The following is a 20,496-nucleotide window of genomic DNA, read 5'->3' on the forward strand; positions in this document are numbered from 1 at the left end:
CAAACTGAGTGCGACATGCCCTTGTAAAAATAATGGGGAAGAAAGGGGGTTTGCGAGTAGTTACGGCTGCCAAAAATCCCTTACAAAACCCATGATTTTGGGAGGACTTTTTTTGCTGGGTCGTCACACATTCCAACCTTTATTAAAATCGGGTATATATAGAGTGTTTGGTTCATTAAATACATGAAATCGGACGAAAATATATGTGGGAACTATATCCAAATCTGAACCGATTTCAATATAATTTGGCAAATTTATTTCTAGACCAAATTCCTTCACACATCCAAAATGTGGAGACATTATCTGTTATAGATATTTGCATAAAAAATCAAAATTTTTTGAAGATACATCCGTTTCTGATGCTATATCGCCGGAATTTCAGAAATTTGTATAGCCTATGTTACTTTCAGGCCATGTAGTGATATACTCTGAAATTTTCAGGAAGATCGGTTTAGCGGTTTTTGAGTCCATAAACTTCAAACAAACGTACAAACATTTTTCTACTTTACATATATATAGATTACTTATGTATGTATATCACTAAATTTTTAATGTGTATTCTAAGTATTCGTTCATAAATCACAAATTTGTTACATATGGACTTTCAAAGTCCATTAAGTTTGGCACAATAATTATCGTAAAAATAATAATAACAAATATATAGTAACAAATGCTTTACTACCAACTATCATCTTTAAGCTTATCTTCCGTATCCTGCATTATTTTCAATACGACTGGATTAATAAGCCTTTTAATATTATAACCCCACATAAAATCGAAATGGGCAAAATTCTTCAGATTAATAAAATGTTTAATACTTCTATTACCTAAAACACCAAGGAATTTTTCGACATCTGGCTTGGTGGCGAAATCATCAAAATCGCTGTAATAGAAATGGAAAGGAAAACGGGGCATAATTTTGTTCACTTCATAGTCGGGTGGTGTGGTGCGATTATAATGCTGAAGGTTGCCATCAATACCATGGTCGTATTGGCGAAAATGTCCCGATATAAAGAGTTGAATAAAATGAAACGATTGGCGGGCTGAAATGCTGGCTGGGTGGGTTCTGTAGACATCGGGTAATATAGACTGGAATAAAAATTCGAAATTTTAGAAATATTTGTCATTACTCCAACTTTACTTACTTGCTGCAGATAATCGGACATTCCACCATTAAGCAAAGCGGTCAAGAAGCCACATAACTGCCTTGATGACTTCGGATTATTACACGTTCTAAAAAATCTTGATGTCATTGGTAAATATCTTGAGCTGATATAGCTAACCAAAGAATCCAGAGGCGTGTGCATATTCACCAATGGTGCAAATGAGAGAACCGGTGGTGAACGTGTATGTTTGAGATATGCTATTGGTGCAAACATGTGTAAGGATTTTAATTTTTCCTTATATTCCGGTTGCATGGAAAGTAGAACGAACATTACTGTAGTGCCCTGGGAATGACCCACATAATGAATATCTGATTGTTGAGTTTTTTGCAGTATATAATCTATGGTGTTGGGTAAATCAATGACTCCAATTTCATGCCAGGAAAAATTCCAAAATTCCGGTGAATTTATTGCCAACTGTAAATGTTGTTTACTATAGGTATTACCACGAGAATTAGCCAACCATACATCATAACCATTATCCACCATGTCATAGGCCAAGGCATCTTTTAGGCCATTCATAACCCAACAGTCGGAGGAGCTCATTAAGCCGTGCATCATGAGAACAACAGGAGCAGAGGAAGAGGTTGTCTGATTTATCCTGCCAATTATGCGAAAAATAGTCAGACCATAACCATCTTGAGTGACAAGTGTATGTGTTTCACTACCATATCCAGCCGCTTTGATACGATCAGCCTGCATGCGGGTAACGTGATTAGAATTATTCATTTTATGAGCTAACTTTTTTTGCCAAACACTTTACTTACCGTTGTCAGCGTGCTCGTCACATGCTGCAATCGAACAATTAAAATAATAAAATTTGTAATAAAAACGTTATTCATTGCCAAGCGGGAAGTCTTAACAGATCGAAAGTTATCACAGAAATGGTCACAGAACCTCAGAACAATTTTATAAAATAATTAGTATTGGATGCAACAAAAAACAAGTTAAAAAGTATCAGTCGGCTTTGCCGACAGAGATATACCCTCAGCCTGTGCAAATTGATACACTATTTTCACAAAAAACTTATGTATTTAGGGGGTTTCAAAATTTTGGTCGTATGAACCGACAAAAATGTTTTTGCGGAAAAGGTACTTAAAGGAATGGACCGTCATAGACCATGGGGGGTGCCATAGGGGGTTTTTACACCCTTCGGGCTGTTTTCTCAAGAAGTATGGACTTGCCCCTGAAACAACGTAATTGAAGCAGCGAATGTAAGTTGCTTCAACAAAAATCAAAGTGATTCAATAGCAGGTCTTAAAGTGAACTTATCCAAAATTTTCTGTGGGAGGTACGGGATGGAGTGGACAAATATAGTCCATATTCGAACCTTATCTATATCTGGTAGATATTATGAGAATGTGTAAAGTATGGACCAAATCGGTCACTCCCATCAAGAGTTATCGTGCGCACAGTATTTCCGAATATTTTTGAACTTTTGTGGGGTAGGTACCTGAAGGAGTGGACAGATATGGCTTATCTACGAACTTAAACAAAGTTTGGAAACAATATTACGAAGGCCTAATTTTGGCCGGAATCGGAATTTCCGTTCGAGAATAATCTTGCCCTTCCACCCATAAACATGGTGTCATAGGGTTTGTTTTTCAACTTTCGGGCTATTTTTTCAGGAAGTATGGACTTGCCCCTGAGGAAACTTCTACCATCGTATAGGGGACAGTGAATACAAGATGGTACAACAAAAACCAAGGCGATTCGAGAGCAGGTCCTAAACTGAACTTTTCCGAAATTTTGTGTGGGAGGTACTCGAAGGAGTTTACCGATTGAGTCCATATTGGAACCTCATCTAAGTCTGGTAGAAATTTCATAATGTACAAAGTATGGACCAAATCGGTTACTCCCTTCAAGAGTTATCGTACGCACAAATTTTCCGAACATTTTCGAACTTCTGTGGGGGAGGTACCGGAAGGAGTGGACCGATATAATCCATCTTCGAACTTGAACTAAGTTTGGACAAAATATTACGAAAGCCAAATTTTGGACCGAATCGGCAGATCCGTTCGAGAGTTATCTTGCGCTGCAACCACTACACACGGTGTCATAGGGTTTTTTGTAACTTTCAGGCAATTTTCTCAGGAAGTATGGACTTGCCCCTATTGAAACTTACAGCGTCGTATAGAGGACAGCGAATACAACTTGCGTAAACAAAAATCAAAGCGATTCGAGACCCGGTCCTAAACCGAACTTTTCCGAAATTTTGTGTGGGAGGTACCCGAAGGAGTGGACCAATTGAGTCCATATTGGAACCTCATCTAAGTTTGGTAGAAATTACACGATGTGCAAAGTATGGACCAAATCGGTTATTCCCTACAAGAGTTATCGTGCGCACAAGTTTTGCGACAATTTTTGAACATTTGTGGGGGAGGTACCTGAAGGAGTGGACCTATATGGCCCATCTTCGAACTTAAATCGAATCTGGACAAAATATTTCGATACCCAAAATTTGAACCGAATCGATTGATCCGTTCGAGAGTTATCGTGCGCACCAGCCAGCCAGACAGACAGACAGACGGACAGACAGACAGACGGACGGACATTGCTAGATCTACTCAAAATTGTCTGAAACGGATATCGTACAAACATACTTGGGGTCTAAAACCATTATTTCGATGAGGCACATTTTTGGTCGTATCAAAGTGTAAATACCCTCTTTAGCCTAAAGGCTGAGGGTATAATGAATTTACATTTTAGCAAATGTGTGAGAGTGAGAGTGAAAAAAGTTTACTTTATGCGAAGCCAAGGTTCACCCTATTATAACACGAGAACTACATATTTTAGTACAACATTAAATTTAGACTATGTTTAGACAAAATAATGAAATATTTTGGAACAAAGCTCAACAGTTTGGCTATAAAAGTTAATTTTAGTGGAAGCTATGAACGCGGAAATAAAAACAAGTAAGAACGGCGTTAAGTTCGGCCTTGTTACCCTCCACCACATGTTGTACAAATTTCTGACGGAAAGTTTTTAGACTCAAAGAAGACTAAATACCAAATTTCCCATATTTCGGTAAGAGAATGTGGGTAAAACTTAAAAAATACAGAAAATCAAGAAGTACGCTTCTATGGGGATATATGAAGACGTGGACTTATACTGGTAATACTCTTCTGGAATATTTTATAACTCTTGGAAGACTAAATAACAAATTTCAGCCATTTCGGTGGGATATTGACGTCACAATCTTCAGTATTACGAAAATCGGGAGGTACCATTCTAAGGGGGCTATATCGAAACGTGGACCTATACCGACGAATTTTAGTCGGAAATGGGGCAATATGAAAGAGTGGACCTGTCGAGACAAATTTCTGGCGAACAGTTTTATATCACACTGAAGACTAAATACCAAATTTCAGCCATTTTCGTGGAATATTGAAGCCACAACATTCAAAATACGGAAAATGGGGAGGTACCTTTCCATGGGGGCTATATGAAGGCGTGGATCTATACCGACAAATTTAAAGGGGAAGTTTGAGTACCCCCAACGAAGTCTAAATACCAAATTTCAGCCATTTCGGTGGAATATTGAGGCCACATCGTTCAAAATACCGAAAATCGGGAGGTACCGTTCTACGAGGGCTATATGAAGGCATGGACCGATACCGACAAAGTTCTGGGGGAAAGTTTTATACCAACAACGTAGACTAAGTACCAAATTTCATCCATTTCGGTGTGATAATGAAGCTAAAACCTTCAAAATACCTAAAATCGGGAGGTACCGTTCTATGGGGGCTATATGAAGGCGTGGATCGATACCGACAAAATTCTGGGGGAAAGTTTCATACCCCTAAGGAAGACTATGTACCAAATTTCAGCCATTTTGGCAGGATAATGAAGTCAAAACCTTAAAAATACCGAAAATCGGGAGGTACCGTTCTATGGGGGCTATATCAAAACGTGGACCGATATATCCCGTTTTCAATACCAACCATCCTGCAAGTAATAAAAACTTCTTTACCAAATATTGACTCTGTATCTTTAAAATTGCGAGCTGTATCTTGATTTCAACAGACAAACAGACGGACGGACATGGTTAAATCGTCATAGAATTTTATGCTGATCAATAATATATATACTTCATAGGGTCTCCGACGAATATTTCGATGTGTTACAAACGGAATGACAAATTTAATTATACCCTCCATATGGTGAAGGGGATAAAAATAGGTAACAACTAAAAAAGTATCAGTCGCCTTTGCCGACAACTAAATACCATCAGACCAGAGACGTAGCCAGAAATGCATCTCGACACTAATACACCACAAGATACCACAAAGACTCCTTAAAACTTTAGTGCGAGAGTGGTATGAAGGATTTCATATTGGAACTGAATCTAATTTTAAAATGTTTTCCTTTCGGTAGTCAATGTGGTTGGTTCCTCTGTGTGAAGATTTAAAAATTCAGCAAGAAGAACCACAAGGCAGGTAAATATGTTTAACACGGAGGTCAAATAAAAGCAGCGTTTCGGCCGGTCCCAATCCCCATGCACGGCTTTGGCAGCTGCCAATGAATGGGGTGAGATCTCCGAGTACTGCATTCCTGTGCTTCCTGTCCGTTTGAACGCAGTTTGAATGCTATACAAGCCTGCCTACTAGACTCGTTGATTTAGAAGTTATCTTTCCTGACCTGTCTATGTAAGGAAAGCCTGTCAACAAAATTGTGGCATGGATGTTCACGGCGATAACACCTAAGCAGGCAACACATCGACAATATCTTGTTGTGCTGATGGAACCGGTAAAATGTTCGTCTCCGTCATTGAGATGGTTCCACTGGTGTTATGTTACACTCCTCAGATCTGCATGGCAGGTATGAATATTCCTTCACTGCGCAGCGCTAACATTTACATAACTCTGGCGCCTTATAGCATGCCACAGACCACCCACTACTCTATAACAGATCAAAAAGTTTCTTTGGAAGCAACCCAAGTGCAACAGGCCAGCGATTTCATAACCCTGTTTCTAATTCTCACCTTGTCACCCAAAACCCGATCGCCGAGCAACACTTCCGATTACCACTGGTCCGACATCAATAAACGGATCATCAACGAGTAAACATCAATAACCTGATAATCTTCAACCCGATCACCAACGAGCCTACAGCAATATCTTGATTACCATCGAACCGACTGTATCAACCCGATCACCATCAAGCCGACAGCAATCACCCTATTATCATCGAGCCGGATACAGCTAATCGATTATCAAATTCATATTCCATCGATATTCCTTCGTAGACCCAACCCCAAGAGTTTTATAATAAGCATTAAAATTGTGAACACTCGTGCTTTACTTAAGGTTTGTGGGTGCTTACATAGGCCGACCCTGGCAGCGACTGTGCTTACCTCATCCTAGGCAACACCCACTCGTTACAAATGTTCGGTTCAAGTCTCAATATTTACCGCAGTGTATTATATTTTACTTACTTACTTAGCTGGACCATTACAGAACATTTGCTCCACAGACCAAACTAAGAAAAGATCTCCAATTCTCGCTGTTTCGTGCTTCGCGTTTGGAGTACCGCGCCATCTCAGCATCCACTTGGTTGCGCCATCTACTCTTTGGCCTGCCAATTCTGCGTGCACCGCCATGTGGATCGAATTTATACGCCTTTTTAGCGGGTTCATCATCGCTCATTCTTATGATATGGCCTAGCCAACGCAATCGCAGCATCTCGATATGTTTAACAATATTGATGTCGTTGTATAGCAGATACAGCTAGTGGTTCATACGACGCCAATATACACCGTCAACGCAGATCGGTCCGTAGATCTTTCGAAGAATTTTTCTCACAAACACGCCAAGCACTGCCTTATCTGCTTGCGCAAGTACCCAGGCTTCGGAACCATACATCAGCACGGGTAGTATCAGTGTTTTGTAAAGCGTTATTTTTGCTTTACGAGTTGTGGCTTTGTTTTTAAAGTGCTTACTTAAGCCAAAGTAGCATCTGTTGGCCAATAAAATTCTTCTTTTTATTTCACAACTGATGTCGTTTGTTGTATTTACAGCGGTGCCGAGGTATACGAAGTCTTTTACTACCTCAAAATTATAGCAACCACCTTCAACAGTTGGTCCGATCTCAATGGACGCATTGCGCGTCGACACCATCAGGTTGGTCTTCTCGCCGTTTACCGCCACTTTAGCAGATTCTCCTTCGACCTTCATACAGGTATCGGTTAATTCTTTTACTGATCGTCCCATGATGTCTATAGCATCAGCATAAGCAAGTAACATGTGGCTATTGGTGTACCTCGTCTTTTGACGTTTGCCTCTTGTATAACCTTTTCTAGCAGGATGTTGAAAAGATCACGCGAAAGGCTGTCTCCTTGCCTGAAACCTCTTTTGGTACAAAATTCTTCGGAGAGGTTCTTTCCTATTTTAACTGAAGATCTTGTGTCAGTTAGAGTCGAATTTTCGGACTTCATTCTGTCTCCTGTACATCTCGATTTTTTTACACTCCCGCTTTTCCATCTCCCTCTTTTTCCTGCGGAAAAGAAGTTTCTCCTCTCTCCTTTTCTCACGATATCTCTCTCGTGCGCTACGCTTTGCTACGGATTGTAAAGTAGCCCTATATGCCGCATTTTTCCCTTCGGTAGCAGCACGACACTCCTGATCATACCATGGATTCCTTGGTGGAGGTCTGTGGTATCCAAGTATGGATTTTGCGGCTGTTTGCATGGAGTGGGCAATACTTTGCCATTGCGCAGATATGTTATCGGGATTATGAGTGATTTGATTAAGCAATTGGGCTAGTTGAGTAGAATATGCTGTGGCTATCTGTTGTGATTGCTGCTTACCGATGTCTAACTTTCGTGTTGTGTCTGTGCACTATTCAGTAGAATTTTTAAAATCCAGGACCTTACCTCAAATTTTACTGTTTTAGCTCTGATTGTTCATCCAATGTCAATGGTATTACATGTAGAAACATTTCATACATTTTAAAGGTGGATTTTAATAACACATTTCATTTGTCGGTTCACTCAACACCAGTGCTGCAATATTTAGTATTATGTAATACTTCTAGAATATTTATTGTACGACCATCTCTATCAGTGAACATGACAAATAAATAAAAAAATCCACTTCTATTTCTTACCCAATATCAAATTCATTGCACTTAAGAACTTTTCGCATACTAATTATGTAACTCCTGATTCATTGCTACACCCAACACCAAATTTAGTACTATTTTGTACTTTTCGTATTTCTAACACGACTTGAATAACTCAGTCCTCACAGACCTCCATAACTTATTTCATTTCGAAAACTCCTTATCTAAACACCAACACAGATCCTAATACAAAAAATCGAAATTACAGCTATATCCATTTATGCAACACCAAAACGATATCAAATTTAGTACTTATAATAGGTTTAAGTTTAAAAAATACACCCGTTTATCCAGAATTATATCCCAAACCGCGATACTCACCCCCTAAATAATTTTTGCCGAGGGCTCTGATATTATATTCTTTTAAGAGGTTTTCCAAAGTTTTTTCAGGAGATTTTGACTCAGTATGGAATAAATTTTAATTTAGAGTCTAAAAGTTTAACAAATAATTTCTACCTATAATATCCAATTTTGTAACGTCATTTTCTTAACAAAGTATTTTACTTTGATATATTATGAAAAATGTCTCAAATCGTCTTTTCCACTTCAAAAAAAAATTAATGCTACATATGCTACATGAGCACCCGATTTTCCAACACAGCGTATCAATCCCTTTTATTTTATGTACAGTTTGTGAAATTCTATATGGCGGCCACGATGTAGCATCTGTTGCATATTAGGGCGCAAAATACTGTGAAAAATTTCCACGAAGTTCATTTACATTTTATGCGCATCCGATTTCGATGATAACCTTTAAAAAATACATCATTTGATGTCGTTTCATTGCGATCCATCAAGAACCGTGGATGTAGCATCGCACTTAATTTTTAAAAAAAAAATCAATTGTATCTCCGGATTAGCGATAGTTTTGAAATATATGTTTTCGAACATTTTAAACAGGCGTATAGATCTATTTATTTCAGTAAAAATTACACTTCCAAAACGCGTTGCAATGCGCGCAATTGTCAATAACATTTTCTGCAGATTTTCGATATTTGAGGGGTATCATATCCGCCGATCTAGTGGACGGATTTGGACGCGTAATGGCATACTAGATTCAGAACGTAAAAAAACTATGTTTACGCGGGTTTCACTGACAATTTAGTGGCAGTTGCAAATTTTGAATCAAAATACAGGTTTTTATAAAAATTTACTCAAAAAAATTTGGACTTTAAGCTGAGATTGTTGTGAACCTTTAAAGGCTACCCGTCCGAGTTATACATAAAAAACTGCGTAATCGCGAGTACTACAATCTCATAATCAGTTTTTAAACGAGTACAGTTGCGCGTCCTGATTTGAGCAAAAATTCAAAAAACCCAATTTTCAGTCTTCAAAATCTCAGCATCCGTTTGAGATTGATGCAGTGGTGATATTAAAAAATCATACATTAGAAACTTCATCTCTGAAGTGTATTCTTTAACTTCTTCTTTGAACATTATACTCTACGTTGTATTGTAAAACAACTAATTGAAAATTGACTTAATATGACCACAGCTTCCGCTCAAATTATAATTTTAAGAAATACATCGGTGAATCGTGCTAAAACAGTTTATTTTACCTAAATGCGTTCAAAAGTTATGGTATATTACAACAATTCGCGAGTTACAATACCCCATAAATTTTCTACAAAAAGGCCGATATATACTTTGTTCCGGGACTTACAGTGAAATTTTGTGTAGAATATTTCTTCTTTTAACACTTTTCGTCTAAAACTAAATTTAATGTTACTTTCATGCATCAACCCAAAAAGAGAACAAAACAAATTTATTCAAAAAATATTTGGATATTTTGTTGGCAAATCTATCTATATATGAGGAAAAGTCAAAATTTTTTAGTTTCCATGAAGCCAAGGTTTGCACTATTATAATACGCGATCTATTGTAGTTTACCAGTAACTATGACTATTGCTGGATTAATTGAGATGTTTTTGTACAAAGCTCAAAAATTTAGCAAAAAAATTTAATTTACGTGGTAGTTACGACCGCGTAAAGGAAAAAACATAGGTAAAAACATGTTGAATCTAAACAGGTTTTTTACATTGCTATTCGATTTCTGATTAAACCATTCAAATGACTGGCATCTGTCCAAAGTAAAAGTATCACTTTCCAAAATTTCCACTGCATCCACCTTTTATTGATGCTGACATTTTGAAGCCGGATTTCAGGTGTTTTTTGTATTTTTTATGTAACTGGGACGCGCATTGGGATATTTAGAAAAACCAATTATAGGATTAAAGAACTCGCGATTTCGCATAATCTGATATGTATATTGAGTATGTAGCCCACACAGCAGCAGAGTAATCTATTGCCGAAGGCCAAAATTTAGTGCAATATTTTTTCTAAAAAAACTATTTTTTGGGTACAGTATTTACAATATCGTTTTGAGTGTGCTGGTACCCCGCGATATTTTAGTTTTTCGACGATCCGGATCATATGAATCACAGATCGTAAAAATCCATCTACTAGAACGGCGAAAACAGCAACTGCAAAAATTGAAAAATTTGCGAAAAATGTTTTTCAAAATATCGCTGACTAATTCGCGTTTTATGTGGATCGTTTCCATTTCAATGAAGAAAATGAATCATCACTCGCGTTTATGCGAAAACAGCGGTTTGAAAAATTTAGTGGCATGGGAGCTGCATCCGATTTATCCAAAAAATACTGTGTGATGCTACATCCACGGTTCTTGATGGATTTTATTGAAATATGTTTAGATCGATGTATTTTTTCACGGTTGGTAGTGAAATCGGATGCGCATAAAAAGTGTATGCACTTTGTGCAAATTATAAGCATTATACAGTTTTTTGCACACTACGCTGTAGGCGATGCTACATCTTAACCGCCAAATTAAATCCTGGCACATGTGTACAGATTAAAAGAGAAGAATTTTCCGTATTGATAAACCGCATGCGCATCAAGTGATTTTGAGGATTTCGCGATTTACACGCATTTCAAAATGAACATTACCCGATACAGTTTTATTTGAAGATTATACCCCATTCAAAGGAAACCAAAATGTATTATAACGTTGCCCATATCTTCCGCTAGATGTTAGCGTGTACTCGAGAAGTGATTAGAATAAAAAATGTGATTTTTTGCGTGAAATTTAACTGAAATAGGAGAATAACTCCGACCTAATTTTACTACATTTTCTTCAACTAACTCACAAAATAAATTTGAAAAAATATTTTCTCTTACAAAAATTTTATAAATTCTCTCAATATATTTTTTTTGTTTTTGCTATAATATGCAAACCGCTAAACAGATTTGTATATTTTTGGTTTCATTTGAATCTTCGCGATGTTTAGATTACGTACATATTTTTAAAATATTTTTCCGATGCATAAACAGCTTAATTTTTATTAAAACAATTGGCAAGCCAGCAAATTTTTTTAACTCTTTCTCAATTTCCGCGAAAACTTAAAACTTTTTCACTAATGTTATGTGGCCTCAGTAATCATATATTACGTAGGGAGCCCCTAACTAAGAGAGTTTCTCAATATAATGATTAGAGTCTTTTAAAGATTTTTTTCTTTTTATCAGAATTGAAACCGCCATAACTTTTGCGCGCAACAACCAAAATTAGTATCTCGAACAGATTTAAGAATGGGATTTTTTTCCCAATCTACGTACCAAAAATCTTTCATGTAGCTTAAAAAAAATTTTTTAATTTTTTTTTTTATGGAAAACTAAAAAATTTTGTCTTTTCTTCATATATATATATATATCTTCTATCTATATATATAAAAATGGTGTAAAAAATGTATAGTAATTCATAAAATGAGAACGGCTAGGCCGATTTCTGTAAAATTTGTTGTCAGTTATTCGTATTTTCGAGGAGAAAGTCTTTACGGAAGAAAATTTTGGAAAATCTCTCTGGAAAAGTCGGAAAATTGGAAAAATCGAAAATTGAGTTTTTGTATGAAATTTAATTCCTTAATAGCGAGACGAAGTTCGCCGGGTCCGCTAGTATATATATATAAATGGTGTAAAATATGTATGGTAATTCATAAAATGAGAACGGCTAGGCCGATTTCTGTAAAATTTTTTGTCAGTTATTCGTATTTTCGAGGAGAAGGTCTTTACGGAAGAAAATTTTGGAAAATCTCTCTGGAAAAGTCGGAAAATTGGAAAAATCGAAAATTGAGTTTTTGTATGAAATTTTATTCCTTAATAGCGAGACGAAGTTCGCCGGGTCCGCTAGTTTGATATATATTTTCTTGATATATTATAAATACATATTTCATTTATTCGGCGACTTATATTAAAATTTTATGGAGAATATTTTTGTATCTTTGACGTCTTCTATCTAGAATGAAGTTTTGTGGCACAAAACTTACTAAATTCAGAAAAAGTACAATATAACCCTAAAATGTGATTTTATTTTTGGCAGATTCCATGCGTTTAGGTACGATTTAGAGTTTTGGTGTATTTGGGGACCTATAGTAAAATTTTATGACAAATTATTTTGTAGAATATTTTGATCTGATACGATCAAAAAAGGGATAAAAATACCAATTTAGTGACTAGCATGAGGGTTAAAGATACCCCGCATTATTGTCACTAATATTGCCAAAGACACTTTATACCTAAAATGCAAGGATTCCAAGGAATCTAATGTCAAAAATTTCAAAACCTGTATAAATGGGCGGAACTTGCCACCCCTATTTACGTTCTTCTTTTTTTCGGCCCTCTTTCATAATCTGTAATATTAAAACAAATTAAATTTTGTTGTGCAGTGTAATGTATCTTATATACCTGATGAAGCTATCTATAGCTACCGATTTGTTGCCTTCTATTCTAAACACTTGCTTTCAATAAGACCAAAGCTTCGTTATGCATGACATCTGGTACTTCCATTGATTTGGCTAAAATATGTACCTAAAATCGGGGAAACGGACACGTTCGGAAGTTTTACATATCTAGCGCATTTAAAAAATAGGGCACGTGTGTAACCCGTTCCCCCGAAATTCAGCAAAATATTTAGCCAACTTCCACCAAGGGCCATCCCTGAGCATCATCTGAAAATTACATGGAAGTCGGTTTGGAAGTTTCGGAAATATAACATATTCAAAAAAGTGGACGTGGTCGGGTCTTTAGGCCCGGAATAAGTACTTAAAGTCGGAGATTCTATCACCGTTGCACAGTGGATGCGCCCAACGACAAAAATCAAAAAATTCATGTCGTCATTTTAAAAATTTAAAGATGCAAGTCGCTTCAAAGCATTCCAAATTTTTCGAAACTCAACTTATTTTTTCATTTTTCGCGGTTCTTAAGGAGAAAAACCTCACAAACATGACTAATTTTGAAGAAAAAATGTATTTAAAAATGACAAAAAATAGTTATATTCTAAGCGAATTTATGAAACAAAGGATTATTTTTAACGCCTTAACTTATGTTGAATCATTTAGTAAATTACCTGAGCTTCATTTTTCTAGTTATGAAAATTCCTGTAAATTGCAAGGGTTGCCAAATATTTTGGTTATAATATCGGTCAAAATGTAAATACTTAATATTGATGTATGGGTTTCCTTAAAGTTTTAGTTACTTTCCAAAAATACGCAAGAGTGGCCACTAGTACCAAATTGGAGCCTAGCGCTCGCGAAAGAAAAAAGTGTTGGGACTATTCACTTTAACAAATAAATTATCTTTTTGGGACACCCTAATGTTGGACCACGCTACAAAATGGAGATTTTTCCCTCAGTGAGAACCAAAAATACATTATTACAAGTAATTCTGCAGACAAACGTGGCTAAATCTTATAAAGTACCAAGAAAAGGATGGTAAACCTATATGGAGGCTGTGGTCAAAAGTGGACCGATATGACATTTCTTTATAAGAAGGTGTTCTGAAATCTGAGTTCATTATGTATAAGAACATATTCTCTTAGAATATTTGGTTGACATCTGCCTAAATAAATCGATATAAAAATCATATAGGGAGTATACCAATTAATGGACCAATACTGACAATTTTTCGCGGTTAGGTTTACTATAGCTTTGTTCCCTTACTTTTTTTAATAGTAAAAGTGGTAAAAGAGAAACGTGTCAAAAGTGCTCTCTCATGAACATTTTTATCAGAAAAGTAAAGGAACGGAAAAATGGTAGATCTGGTAGCAATGTCAAAAAGAAACATAAAAAATCAATCTTCTTTCATTTCACAGTTTTTAATTTTGTTTTGTCAGCGGTTCGGTTAAACAATATGTTGGCAACAGTAAAATACTTCAATTCAGAATGATTCGTTACATGGGAACCACGCGATATGTTGGACCTAGGACTCCAATATTTTTGTTATAGTGGTTGTAGCCCCCGAGGGCCAATCGATAAAATTTTCAGCTCGATATATCATATAGAAGAAATTTTTGTCAAACCTTCCCATGTAAGTGCCACCACTGTGCGTTGCCTCGTAAATTAATTTTTAACCGATACGTTCATAACTTTTGCAAAAAAGCGTTTTTAAAAAATAGGGCCTTTGGATGTACCCCACCCCTCCGAAATTAAAAAATATAAAGCCTATTTTCACCAAAAAATAGGTTCAGCCGATTTCCCAAAAGTTTTGGTCCGATAAACCCGCTAATTATTATCTGATCATCATGTTAATTTGCACGCTTTTTTGTCTTAAACTCAAATCATTCTTAAACATTTACGCCGATCGGAATATTATTGCGATCAACAGGACAGCTACAAAATCGGGTAAAAATTTTGGGTTTGGTCCATTTCACACCTTAGGATCATAACCAAATCTAATGGGGTCACTTCTGGTCGGAACCCGACCTCTCCACAAAATTTCGTGACGATAGGTCCATAATTGAGGCATGGAGTTTTATTAAAATTTTTAATGGACAGACGGACACCCATAGCCAGATCACTTGATCTTTCAAGATATGAAACAGTGGCAAGGGGGTCTACGAATACACGAATATTGTTTTGTAAAGTATAAATATTTTATTTTAAACAAGTAAGAAAATGTTAAGTTCGCCCGGACCGAACTTTCTATACCCTCCACCAAAATTAAATTAAAAGAGAATGGAATAACTCGTTTCCTTTCATGTACGAAAGTACTTAGGTTCGCCTAATTACCAAATTTCAACCATATTGGTGGGATAATGAGACTAACACCTTCAAAACACCGAATATCGGGAGGTACCGTTCTATGGAGACTATATTAAGGCTTGGACCTATACCATCAAATTTTAGGTGGAACGTTTTTTATGCTCAACAAAGACGAATTACCAAATTTCAACCATTTTGGTGGGATACAGAAGCTAAAACCTAAAAAATACCGAATATCGGGATGTACCGTTTTATGGGGGATATATGAAGGCGTGAACCTATACCAACAAATTTCAGGTGGAAAGATCTATACACCCAACTTTAACTAAATACCAAATTTCAGCCATTTTGGTGGGATAATGAAGCTAAAACCTTCAAAATACCGAATATCGGGAGGTACCGTTCTATGGGGGCTATATGAATGCGTGGACTTATACCAACAACTTTCAGGTGGAAAGTTTTATACACCCAACGATAACTAAATACCAAATTTCAGCCATTTTGGTGGGATAATGAAGCTAAAACCTTAAAAAAAACTGAAAATCGGGAGGTACCGTTCTATGGGGGCTATATCAAAACGTGGACCGATATATCCCATCTTCAATACCAACCATCCTACAAGTAATAAAAACTTCTGTACCAAATATTGACTCTCTATCTTTAAAGCTGTATCTTGATTTCAGCAAACAGACGGACGGACGGACAGATGGACATGGTTAAATCGACATAGTTAAATGCTGATCAATAATATACATACTTTATAGGGTCTTCGACGAATATTTCGATGTGTTACAAACGGAATGACAAATTTAAATATACCCTCCATATGGTGAAGGGTATAAAAATCCGTAAATTGTAGGAAAAGGTTGTAAGTCCATGCAAAAAAAAAACGAAACTGTACAAGGAAAAGGTCGTAAGTCCAAAGACATCCAATGGCCTTCCAAACGCGACGGAATTTGATCAAACAAAGTTCAGGTATTGAAGCGGAATAAATAAATGAAGAATACTGCCTTTACCACCATAATAAAATCGGTAATACAGAAAGGGCTGGAATGTTTTTTCTACCTTCTGAAAAATGTATGAAAAAGGACTTTCGAACTTTTCCGACGAAGCAGACGATATATATAGATATTTTATTATTTATATCACTAAATTTGCAATGCGTTCTGTAAGTATTCGTTTATAAATCACAATTTTGTTACATATCGTCACCATACATGTCCGAAGACGTAACGCACAAAATCAAAACTTTACAGGAGAAGCAAAAAACGTTATAAAATGATAAATAAAACTTATAAAATGATGATAAAACTGTTTTATGGAATATAATTCTTATGAGGGCGAGTATTCGTATAGGATTACGAATGGGAGTAATAAATGAAACCAAAACAGCGGAAACGCTTGGTTTTGGGATCCGTCACTGCAACAAAATCTGCAATATTATCCCATTTTCCGAAATGCCATTTCTTGAATAGGATCGTTGTTTTTGAACGTAGAAGCTTGCAATTTTGCCAGAGCATGTATTTTAACTTTATCTGTCAGATCCCATCAAAAAAACGAACTTTGATTTGCGTGTGGGTTTCGTTTCCGGCTTTTTGGTGACGATATGGACTTTCAAAGTCCATTAAGTTTGGCACAATAATTATAGTAAAAATAATGATAACAATTATAAGAATAAATATTTTACTACAAACTATCATTTTTAAGCGCATCTTCCGTCTCCTGCATTATTTTCAATACGACTGGATTAATAAGCCTCTTAATATTATAACCCCACATAAAATCGAAATGGGCAAAATTCTTCAGATTAATAAAATGCGGAATACTTCGATTACCTAAAACATCAAGGAGTTTTTCGACATCTGGCTTGGTGGCGAAATCATCAAAATCGCTGTAATAAAAATGAAAAGGAAAACGGGGCATAATTTTGTTCACTTCATAGTCGGGTGGTGTTGTACGATTGTAATGCTGAAGGTTGCCATCACTACCATAGTCGTATTGGCAAAAATGTCCCGATATATAGAGTTGAATAAAATGAAACGATTGGCGGGCTGAAATGCTGCCTGGGTGGGTTCTGTACATATCCGGTAATATAGACTGGAATAAAAATTTAGATTTTTAGAAATATTTGTCATTATTCCAACTTTACTTACTTGCTGCAGATAATCGGACATTCCACCATTAAGCAAAGCAGTTAACAAACCACAAAACTGCTTTGAAGCGTTTGGATTATTACACGTTCTTAATATTCTTGCAGCTATTGGTAAATATCTTGAGGTGGTATAGCTAACTAAAGAATCCAGAGGCGTGTGCATATTCACCAATGGTGCAAGTGAGAGAACCACTGGTGAACGTGTGTGTTTGAGATATGCTATTGGTGCAAACATGTGTAAGGATTTTAATTTTTCCTTATATTCCGGTTGCATGGAAAGTAGAACGAACATTACTGTAGTGCCCTGGGAATGACCCACATAATGCATATCTGGTTGTTGAGTCTTTTGCAATATATAATCTATGGTATTAGGTAAATCAATGACTCCAATTTCATGCCAGGAAAAATCCCAAAATTCTGGTGAATCTATTGTCAATTGTAAATGTTGTTTGCCATAGTTATTACCACGGGCATTAGCCAACCATACATCATAACCACTATCAACCATGTCATAGACCAAGGCATCGTTTAGACCATTCATAACCCAACAGTCGGAGGAGCTCTTTAAACCGTGCATCATTAGAACAACAGGAGCCGAAGAAGAGGTTGTCTGATTTATCCGACCACCGATGCGAAATATAGTCAGACCATAACCGTCTTTAGTGAAAAGCGTATATGTTTTACTATCATATCCAGCCGCTTTAATTCGATCAGCCTGCATGGGGGGTAACGAGATTAGAATTATTCATTTTATGAGCTAACTTTTTTTTGCCAAACCAGTTTACTTACCGTGGTCAACGTACTCGTTACATGCTGCAATCGAACAATTAAAATAATTATATTTGTAATAAATACGGCTTTCATAGCAAAGCGGGAAGTCTTAACAGATCGAAAGTTATCACAGAAATGGTCACAGAACCTCAGAACAATTTTATAAAATAATTATTACTGGATGTAACAAAAAATTAATTTACAGTTTAGCAAATGTGTATATGAGTGAGAGTGAAAAAAGTTTACTTTATGCGAAGGCCAATGCGAAAATTGTTCTTTGTATTTTATATTTATATTTTCTATTTTATATTTTATACTAGTAGACCCGGTTCCGCGTTGCTGACCCGTCATATTGCGTTTTTATGACAACTTTTTATGGAGTTTATGCTTTATTATTAAAAAATAGGTATTTGTTACCTCATTTTTTCGGGTCCATTGTCAAACCGAGTTATTCATTAGGGATTTTTAACTTATCAACAGATTTTGTCGGCAACCTTCTTTACTCTTACGGACTTTGTCGGATTTTTGACTAATGGTTAAGTCAAATTCTCCCGCTTATTGAGACGTACATGTTTTTAGTTTTTCATGGCTGATTGACCGTTGAACATCACCATATAATGAAATTTTTAAATATGTCGTTTTTTTAATAGGGGAGATACCGTGTCACCTTCGAAATTCATGCCTACAGGTACCACGGCACATTCCATAAAATTTCGTGATAATCGGTTCACAAAACAATATTCCACTTTTTAGCCGTTCCCAATACTCGTATTGACGAACATACTAGGTAGACATAAATTATTAGCACACTTAAACGGTGAGAAGCTTTATGTTTGCGAAATTCATGCAAATTTCCAAAAGAGTCTTAAAAGTGTAGAAAAATGCTGATGAGACGAATTTGGTTATTAACAAGCAATAAATAAAATTTAAATAAGAAATAAACTTTCCAACATACAATTAGAATAAAAAGCATGCAGATATATATTATTTATAAGTCAGTCCAGTTTATTTTATAGTATTTATAAATACATATTAAATGAATAAAAACTAAACTATATAAACATGTCATAAAATAGAGAGAATTTTTATTTGGCCCAAAGTCATTGACTTACTATATTGTATTACAACAATGTGTATTTATTATTAGCGGGGAAATTTTTGCATTGTTTGGAAAGAGTTAAGTTCACGCCACAAATCCTCAACCAAGAATCAACTGTTTTAATGAAAGTGTCCAAATAGTTATGTGCCGTATTATGAATGGAAATATTCCTCTTACTATTGTCAGTAATATTTCGAAAACACTATACAATTATTTCAATGAATCTTAACTCGAATATTTCCAAAAATTTGGAATTTGGTATCCCATTTACTCTCGACGTGACATTTCAAAACGATTATATAAGTGTCCTCCTGTTTTGGTACTCCTGCCAGAGGTTTCTTGTAATTTTAGAAAAAAACAAGTAAAAAAGTATCAGTCGGCTTTGCCGACAGAGATATACCCTCAGCCTGTGTATATTGAAACAATTTTTTCCCAAAAAACGTATGTATTTAGTGGGTTTTAAAAATTTTGGGCGTTTGAACCGACAAAAAAGTTGATTAGGATTAAAGATCAAAAGTTATGCAGAGGAGATACTAAAAGGAATGGATCGACATTGACCGTTATGGAAGTGGATCTCCAGCCACTACATATGGTGCCGTAGGGGGGTTTTTACACTCTTCGGGCTGTTTGCTCAAGAAGTATGGACTTGCCCATAAAAAAACTCTTCCCTTCGTAATTGAGGCATCGAATGCAAGTTGCTTCAACAAAAATCAAAGTGATTCGATATGAGGTCTTAAAGTGAACTTATCCGAAATTTTGTGTGGGAGGTACCGGATGGAGTGGACAAATATAGTCCATATTTGAACCTGATCCATATCTGGTAGATATATTAGGATGTGTAAAGTATCGACCAATTCGGCCACTCCCTTCAATAGTTACCGTACGAACAATTTTTCCGAACATTTTTGAACTTTTGTGGGGGAGGTACCTGAAGCAGTGGACCGATATGGCTTATCTTCAAACTTAAACTATGTTTGGACAAAATATTACTAAGGCCATATTTTGGACCGAATCGGCAGATCCGTTCGAGAGTTATCTTGAGCTCCAACCCCTCACACGGTGTCATAGGGGTTTTTTGCAACTTTCATGCTATTTTCTCAGGAAGTATGGACTTGCCCCTGATGGCACTTGTACCGTC

The 20,496-nt window shown here is 36.2% G+C and overlaps 2 protein-coding genes across 4 annotated transcripts in view; one reads left to right on the forward strand and one right to left on the reverse strand.

Annotated features, from left to right (window-relative positions):
- Positions 1-20,496, forward strand: part of LOC141398731 (uncharacterized) — a 152,232-nt gene that overhangs the window by 27,107 nt on the left and 104,629 nt on the right. The window lies entirely within an intron of this gene.
- LOC141398735 (lipase 3-like) lies at positions 96-18,524 on the reverse strand. 3 transcript variants are annotated; one of them, XM_073976352.1, is made up of 3 exons: positions 18,278-18,401; positions 1,146-1,859; positions 96-1,089 (listed from the first exon to the last, which is right to left on the reverse strand). In XM_073976352.1, exons 1-3 carry the CDS (start codon positions 18,350-18,352, stop codon positions 679-681), a joined length of 1,200 nt encoding a protein of 399 aa, XP_073832453.1. In that variant the 5' UTR covers positions 18,353-18,401; the 3' UTR covers positions 96-678. The 3 variants fall into 3 exon arrangements, with proteins under 3 accessions (XP_073832453.1, XP_073832452.1, XP_073832451.1); XM_073976351.1 differs by lacking the exon at positions 18,278-18,401 and adding an exon at positions 1,931-2,054; XM_073976350.1 differs by lacking the exons at positions 96-1,089; positions 1,146-1,859 and adding exons at positions 16,436-17,433; positions 17,490-18,203 and having other exon boundaries at positions 18,278-18,524.

The sequence above is a fragment of the Musca autumnalis genome, unplaced genomic scaffold, assembly GCF_047663935.1.
Source record: "Musca autumnalis isolate F117 unplaced genomic scaffold, ASM4766393v1 scaffold_3, whole genome shotgun sequence".
In the NCBI taxonomy this organism is placed as follows: domain Eukaryota; kingdom Metazoa; phylum Arthropoda; class Insecta; order Diptera; family Muscidae; genus Musca; species Musca autumnalis.

Bases quoted from the DNA above. Each gene is read 5' to 3' on its own strand.
- LOC141398735 (XM_073976352.1), bottom strand. From the start codon at position 18,352: ATGAAAGCCGTATTTATTACAAATATAATTATTTTAATTGTTCGATTG. The intron at 1,860-18,277 runs GTAAGTAAACTG...ACCCGCATGCAG, and splicing joins TAACGAGTACGTTGACCACG to GCTGATCGTATCAAAGCGGC. The intron at 1,090-1,145 runs GTAAGTAAAGTT...TTTTTATTCCAG, and splicing joins TGTCCGATTATCTGCAGCAA to TCTATATTACCCGATGTCTA.